This window comes from Carlito syrichta, unplaced genomic scaffold (assembly GCF_000164805.1).
Source record: "Carlito syrichta isolate Samal-C Ts95f unplaced genomic scaffold, Tarsius_syrichta-2.0.1 Scaffold312194, whole genome shotgun sequence".
Classification (NCBI taxonomy): Eukaryota; Metazoa; Chordata; class Mammalia; order Primates; family Tarsiidae; genus Carlito; species Carlito syrichta.
Genome location: NW_007256290.1, coordinates 81,379 through 89,253, shown reverse-complemented (window position 1 = coordinate 89,253; position 7,875 = coordinate 81,379). Strand labels below are relative to the sequence as shown.

The 7,875-nt window shown below is 47.8% G+C and overlaps 1 protein-coding gene across 1 annotated transcript in view; it reads left to right on the top strand.

The window, feature by feature from the left end:
• The first annotated feature begins 69 nt into the window (after positions 1-69).
• The window catches only part of NYNRIN (NYN domain and retroviral integrase containing), a 21,715-nt gene continuing 13,909 nt past the window's right edge, over positions 70-7,875 (top strand). The window contains exon 1 of the mRNA XM_008069700.2: positions 70-278. Within this exon, the coding sequence (XP_008067891.1) occupies positions 81-278 (198 nt within the window). The 5' untranslated portion in view covers positions 70-80. The remainder of the gene's footprint in view (positions 279-7,875) is intronic.

The window sequence follows — 7,875 nt, the reverse complement described above, 5'->3', positions numbered from 1 at the left end:
GCTGGGGGCTGGGGCGCCTCCCGCACTGGGACCCCGGTGACACTGCCGTCTCCTTCCTTCCAGGGGCGGGCGGGGCAGCCATGCTCCTGTCCGGGGGCGACCCCCCGGCGCAGGAATGGTTCATGGTGCAGACAAAATCGAAGCCTCGGGTGCAGCGGCAGCGTCTGCAAGTGCAGCGCATCTTCAGGGTCAAGCTCAATGCCTTCCAGAGCCGCCCAGACACCCCCTACTTCTGGCTGCAGCTCGAGGGGCCCCGGGAGAACATGGGCAAAGCCAAGGTAAACAGCTTCTCCCCACCCCCACCCCCACCCATCCTTTCCGGCCAGACCCCTCTCACCCCTGCCCCTGGGGAGACTGTGGTCCTGAGAGGCTCCCCTCCCCCACCTGGATTTGGCAGCATGGCCGGCAGCTTCTGGGCCATCCTCCTGGCCCTCCAGATCCACAGCCTCGGCTCCTTACCGGCCCTCTCCTTCCCTCTGGTTCCTTCTTTCTTTTCTGCCCCACCCCTCTGTTTCGTGTCACCTCTGCCCCTCGAGTGCGCTGAGCATTGAGAGAGCCTCCTCCGTGTGTGTCCCGGCAATGAGCCTTCCCTCCCAGGGTTCCAGCACCCACAGCCTCACTTTTCCATCTGAGGAGGAACTTAAGGCCCTGTGTTTCTGTGGCGTCTGCAACACACCTCTTTGTTCTCCACCAAGACTCTGGGAGGCCTGGGTGCTTCTGTCTCCTTTTAAGTCTTAAATCCTGGGCTGCCCCTTAGAGCTACTGAGTGCTGGAGCTGGAGGGGCCCTTAGGGACACTTCTAGAGCAATGCTGGCATTTTACAGATGAGGCATTAAAAGCCTGGGATGGTAAGGGGCCTGCCTGAGTGCTCAGGGTCAGGTAGGTGGAGGGTGGACCAGAACCCAGGGCTCTGCGCTCCCTGCCCCATACTCTTGATCACCTAGGCAGCCTCTTTCAGGGGCTCAGGGCGGTTCCTGCTACTCTGGAGTTAGATGGGAATCTGTGAGGAGGGCTGTGGGCTTTCAGAGGAGAGGGCCTGCTGTGTAGGGCTGGACTCAGACAGGCAGGGTCCCAGTGTGCCTCTCTTGTGTTCTCTCTGGCTTCTCTCACAAGCTTCTCCTTCGGTTGGGCTTCCCAGATTAGGCTTCCCAGCTTCCCCTGTCCCTAGGGTGTCCCTCTTCCCTCAGATTCCCTTATCTTATCTCTTCCTGGTAGGAATGCTACAGCCTCCCTCTGCCCTAGACCACCTTCCTCCCAAAACACACACCTTCTGCAGCTGGGTCTGTATCTCTATCCTAACTGGTCAAGGCCATGGGTGGGGGAGGCCCAGAACTTGGCCAGTCAGACAGGCAGTGTGAAAAGTTCCTCCTTCAGTCCCTCTGTGGGGGGGACTACATTGACAGTTTTTCCACAGAGGTGCTGGGGGAGGGAAGCGATGCCTGCCCAGATAGCAAACGTGCAGGAGCCCTTGAGAGTAAGACGTTTCAGAAACCAGGATAGGGTAGGTTAACAAGCGAGCCCTCTTGGGGGTCTTTGGATTCTTAATCTTTTTGCTACTATGAAGTACAATGGTTCCCTCTTTTATGGAACTAGTATTTTCTGAGGTGTCCCCCTCCCCTGCTCCTTGCTTGAATCCTGGATTGCTTCTCCAGGACTGTCTGCTCCAGCTCCCTCTGCTGCTTCAGGTTTCCTTAGGTCACAGATCCTCACACCCCAGGTTCCCACTCCAGGCCCTGCTAATGGAACGAGTGGGTCCTTCAGTTCTCACCTTGTCCCCCATTTCCCTTTGATGTCCCCTTGGAAAAGTCACGGTGGAAAGTGGGAACCTAGCATTGGGGGGATTCTGGGTATCTCCCTCCCTCGTTGCACAGAATGAGCAGAAAGGAGATAGCTGGTGATCCGGAGAACAGGGAAGGTGGGGAGGATAAGGTTTAGTTCCAGGGGTGAGAGTATCTGGGTTTGAGGTGCTGTTGCCAAGTTATGGCCAAGATAGAGGGGTGTGGTGAGGGAGAGTTTGAGATTAGGGTTTGCTACCTTCTAACTGGGTGACCTGGTCAAATGATATATCCTCTCTTGAGCCTTTTTCTTCATTTATAAAACAGAATGTAGTGATACCCTCTTCACAGAGGGATTATGAGAGTCATCTGAAATAATGCATACTTTTTAATAAAATGTGGAGAGCTATGGAATATTGATGTGAGGTATTATTGGTTTATTTTTTTTTGAGTCGGAGTCTCACTCTGTCACTGAAGCTGGAGTGCAGTGGCACGCTCACGGCCACTGCAGCCTCGACCTGCTGGGCTCAAGAGATCCTTCTGCTTCAGCCTTCCAAGTAGCTGGAATTACAGGCATGTGTCACCATGCCTGGCTAATTTTTTTATTTTATTGTAGAGACAAGGGCTTGCCAAGTTGCCCGGGGTGGTCTTGAACCCCTGGGCTCAGGCAATCTTCTCGCCTCTGCCTCCCAAAGTGCTGGGATTACAGGTGTGAGCCACTGCGCCTGGCCAATGTCAGGTATTATTGTTTTTAACTAGCTGCATAACTTTGAGCAAATTGTTTTCCCTCTTCGTCTTTCTGTTGGTAAAGTGAAAGTCTTGGACTAAATGCTCTCTAAGGTCCAGCAAAACATGAACGTGTCCCAAGTGTGAGGATGTCTTGGGGCTTCCATAGGGAGTTGGTATGGCTGACCTCAATCCCAGCTGTAGGGATGTAGAATCGCACACTTTGGTAATAGCCTACTGAGCATGTGCCAACGGGCAGAGAGCACTCTGCAGGATGGGGGTGGCTTGTTTAGGCCCGAGTGGAGGAGAGGTCAAGAAGGGTACAGGCTCATCTGGAGACAGGCCTGGGTGTGTTTTTACATTATATGTGGTTGGTTTTCCAGGAAAATCTCTATAAAACTCAAGAATGCTTTTAAATTGTTCTGTTGTGGTGGGATTTTAAAAATATCGAAGACATTGCTGTAGATCACATTCCCAGGCAACAAAACAAACATTGGGGAGGCCCAGCCTCTCTGAGGTGAAATCAGGGAGTGGAGAGGAGGAGGAGGGTTTTACTAATGATCAGAAGAGCCCAGGGGCAAAAGCTGCTCAGCCTTTTTGCCCTTTGGCAAATGTCAGGATGGGCTGGTCTGCAGACATGTTCACTTCCTTACTTTATGGGGACGATGGAGGGCAGTGATGGGGAGCTCCAAGGCAGTGGCAGCGGGAGAGGTGACTTCTAGGTTCTGGAGCTCTAGGGCCGGGAGTGGCTTGCTGGCTTCTGACTTGGCTGTCAGATGGAAGTCAATCTGTGATCTGTCTTTGCTGTACGCTGACTAACTGGGAGTTGGTTGTGGTCAGGGGAGTACTGGCGTTGGTGCCTATGGGCCCATTGTTAACATTTCAGGAATTTTGCAAGCCCGTGGAGTAGTATTTACAGCCATGGTGGGAGTATTTATGTCACAGAATTTGGTGAATGATGGAAATCAGGGTTATCCCCCTGCGGATTGTTAAACATTTACCAGCACACCTGATTGTGTTGTGGGCGCCTAATCCTTCTTTTTCTTTAGACTTATATTTTCTTTTGTACAAGTAATACACATTTTAAAAGTCCAATAATATCTAAAGAACCTAGAAGAGAACACAGTGCTTCCTGCCCTGACCCTCACAACTCCCTCTGCAGTACACCTCCCCACAGACTGTATTTGCTGGGGCGTTTATGCATCTCCACATTTCTCAAAAAAAAAAAAGCGGATACTGTTATCTTTTGATTACTCGATTTTAGATGATATCTTTTTTACTTCCCATTATTGTATGTAAGGATTTTACTCCTTTACATTGCCGTTCCCTCTTTTTTCCCAAGATAGTTATATTTTAATTTTCTGTTAAATCTGTATTTAGCATTGCCTCATCATGTCCATGCACACAGCATTCACATCTAAGCACTGAAGTGTACTGTGATTTTGTTTTCTTTCTTTTCGGTTTCATTGAGGTTAAGAACTCCTTGTTTTTCAATTTGCTTGTTTTTGTTTCTATTGCTAATTCTTACAGCTTCCAGTAGCCACTCAGTACGGTTTTCTGCAAGGTCAGTCTATCAGTTCAAGGTGTTCCTTCAGTTCCAAATTTTTTCTTGGGTCATCTTTCCTTCTGTGTGGTCAGTTACTTTCCAAATTGGCACAGCTATCATCCCAAGACTTCAGTTTGCTGTCATTCTTGGCATTCTTTGTCTTTTTTTCTTTGTTAAATACCTTGGTTTCTATACCATACAACCTTCGCTTTCTTTTTTTTTTTTTTCCTTAAGTCAGAGTCTCACTCAGTCATCCAGGCTGGAGCAATGGCACACTCATGGCCACTACAGCCTTGACCTACTGGGCTCAGGCAATCCTTCTGCCTCAGCCTTCCAAGTAACTGGAACTGCAGGTGTGTGCCACCTAATTTTTTGATTTATTGTAGAGATGAGGTCTGTCCAAGTTGCCCAGGCTGGTCTCGAACCCGTGGGCTCAGGCAATCCTCTTGCCTTCACCTCCCAAAGTGTTGGGATTCCAGATGTGATTACACTTCTCTTTCTTAGGTTGATGGAGCACATCCATCTGTAGTTTCATCAATTTAAACATATGCAGGCCAGGTGCGGTGGCTCATGCCTATAATCCCAGCATTTTGGGAGGCTGAGGTGAGAGGATTGCTTGAGCCCAAGGGTTTGAGACCAACCTGGGCAACTTGGTGGGACCTCATCTCAACAATAAATCAGAAAAATTAGTAGGGCATGGTGGCGCATGCCTGTAGTTCCAGCTACTTAGAAGTCTGAGGCGTAAGGGTCATCTGAGCCTAGCAGATCGAGGCTCCTGTGGCTGTAAGCGTGCCACTGCACTTCAGCCTGGGCAACAGAGTAAGACTACGACTCAGAAAAGGAAAAAAAAAGATGGTGCAGTGGCAAAGGGTATGCTGGCGACTGCTTTCAACATACTTGTCTCTTGAGTCATACTCTCCAATCTGAACTAATTGTCCTCTATCATGACAATTGTCTTCCTAAAACAGTACCCGGCATGTTTTTACTCTTCACTATCATCCTGGAGGTTGTTTTTGCTTCTTTCCTATGTTGGTTTCCTTCCTTGATCTGCTGGAAAGTTGCCCTCCAGTGACTTCCTGAGAAAGGCTTTATAGGAGGAAATATGCCTGGGCTGCATATCTGCATGTCCACGTTGCACAGCTGAAGGGTACTTGATTGATAGATTGGCTGGTATCAAATTATACATGGAAACTTATTTTTCCTTCAGCCATGTGAGGACATTGCTCCATTGACATCTTGCTTTTGAGGAGTCTGAAGCTGTTCTGGTCTCTGGTCCTTTGTGCGAGATGTTTTTTTCTCCTTGGAGGTTTGTAGTTTTTCCCAATGTTCTGAGTTCTTCCAGTGAGACCTCTTTGTGTGGTCTGTTTTCTTCCATTTTCAGCTGCCCTTGTTGTATTCAGAGGTCCTTTCTCTCTGGACACTCATGTTCTAGATCCAGGGAATTTAAGGAAACATACTTTGCTAATGATGTCCACCTCTGTTTTTTCTCTGATCTTTCTTTCTGGAACACTTGGTCAGAAAGTGAGCTTTCTGGAGGTCTTCTACTTTTCTTATTTTTCTCCTGCTTTCCAATTCTGACTTTTTGCTCTGCTTTCTGAAGATTTCTTCAGCTTTATCTTCCAACCCTTTTCTTGGGTCTTTCATTTCTGCCATCATATCAGTAATGTCCACAACTCATTTATGTTCTCTGTGCTTAAAAATAGTATCCTGGCCAGGCGCAGTGGCTCAAGCCTGTAATCCCAGCACTTTGGGAGGCTGAGGTGAGAGGATTGCCTGAGCCCACGGGTTCGAGACCTGCCGAGGCAACTTGGTGAGACCTCATCTCTACAATAAATCAAAAAAATTAGTCAGGCGTGGTGGCGCTTACCTGTAGTTCCAGCTACTTGGAAGGCTGAGGTGGAAGGATCACCTGAGCCTAGCAGGTCAAGCCTGTGATTGGCTTGTGATGGTGCCACTGCACTCTAGTCTGGGTGATAGAGTGAGACTCTGACAAAAAAAAAAAGAGTCAAGAACAAAAAGCTGATTGGGATCTGAGGCTGTGGGCAAGTCTTGTTGATTTTGAGCTTGACTATACAGGGATTTGGTGGGTACCATCTGTAAGGGAATGCACTTCATGATGTCTAGGTCTTTGCTCTTGAGCTGGACAGATTTTCCAGTATTTTTTTAGTCTCCAACCTGGAAAGTCATCCTTAATTGTGTACATCGGTTATTTAGCTTTATTTCCTCCCTCTACCTTTTTTCTTTCTTTCTTTTTTTTTATGGTACCCACACCCTCAAGTATGCTCAATCTCTAATCCTAAGACCTTGTTTTCCATCCCCTAGAGAACAAACCTCCAAGGGTGGGAAGATACTTGCCCAGTCTGTGTGGAGTGTGTGTGTGTGTGTGTGTGTGTGTGTGTGTGTGTGTGTGTGTGTGTGTGGAGGTGGTTGGGCTCCCAGATCTACTGCTCCTCAAGGAATCTAGTCTTTCAATAAGTTCCCCTTCATTCCCAATTCCAGAGCTGCTTGGTGTCGTCATTTTCTGAGACTTTGGAGTATTCAGTGGTGCAAATTTGGGTGGTTCCAGAAAGATGACAAGGAATGACTGACTTATGCAGAAGGAGAATCCTAAGTCAGGGGTGAAGTAATAAAGCACCTTGGCAAGTGCAGAACAGTATTAAAATATTTGTTGTAAATGTTTTCATTTAACTTACAAGTTGACAAAGGACTCCTGGGACACTGGGCAATATAGTCTTACGAATACATTGCTCTTTTTCTGTTTTATCTATTTCATTTGTCTATCTAGTTATTCCTGCTTCTTTACTTTTTCTTTTCTTAGAGGAAAAAGGTCTGAGTGGGCTCTAGGCAGGAAAGTTGTTCTAGGTTTTAAAAATTTTTATTTTTAGAAAAAAAGGTCTCACTCTGTTGACCAGGCTGGAGTGCAGTGATACAATTATGGGTTAATGCAGCCTTGACCTCTGGGCCTCAGGTGATCCTTCTTCCTCTTCAGCCTCCCAAGTAGCTGAGACTACAGGTGTGCACCACCATGCCCAGCTAATTAAAAAAAAAATTTTTTTTTGAGTTGGAGTCTCGCCCTGTCACCCAGACTGGAGTGCAGTGGCCACTCCTGGCCATCGCAGCCTCGACCTGTTGGGCTCTGGTGATCCTTCCATCTCAGCCTTCCGAGTCGCCAGAACTACAGGCGTGCGCTACCACACCCGGCTAATTTTTTGATTTGTTGTAGAGATGAGGTCTCGTCAAGTTGACCAGGTGGGTCTCGAACCCACAGGCTCAAGCAATCCACTCACTTCAGCCTCCCAAAGGCACGGGATTACAGGCTGAGCCACCAAGCCCGGCTCTAAATTTTTTTGTAGAGGCAAAGTCTTGCTATGTTGCCCAGCTGGTTTCAAACTCCTGTACTCAAGCAATCCTCCTGTCTTGGCCTCCCAAATGTTCCAGGTATTTTTGGAACTGTAAATGCTAGTTGTTTCCTTATCTTCTTTTGCTCTACTGTACGGACAGCATCATGGTTAAGACCCATGACTGTGGAGCCAGAGTACTCAAGTACCCCAGCCTGTTATCTGTGTGGTCTTGGACATGTGGCCTTCCTTGCTCATCTGAAATGGAAATGACAGTGATTTCCTTATAGGGCCAAAAGAGGAATGAATAGGATAATGTGTGTAAAGTGCCAAGCACATAATAAGTTCTCAGTACATAATAGCTCACATTTGTTATTATTACTTTTTTTCTTATTTTAAGAATTATTAGCCGGGCTCGGTGGCTCAGCCTGTAATCCCGCACCTTTGGGAGGCTGAGGTGAGTGGATTGCCTGAGTCTGCGGGTTCGAGA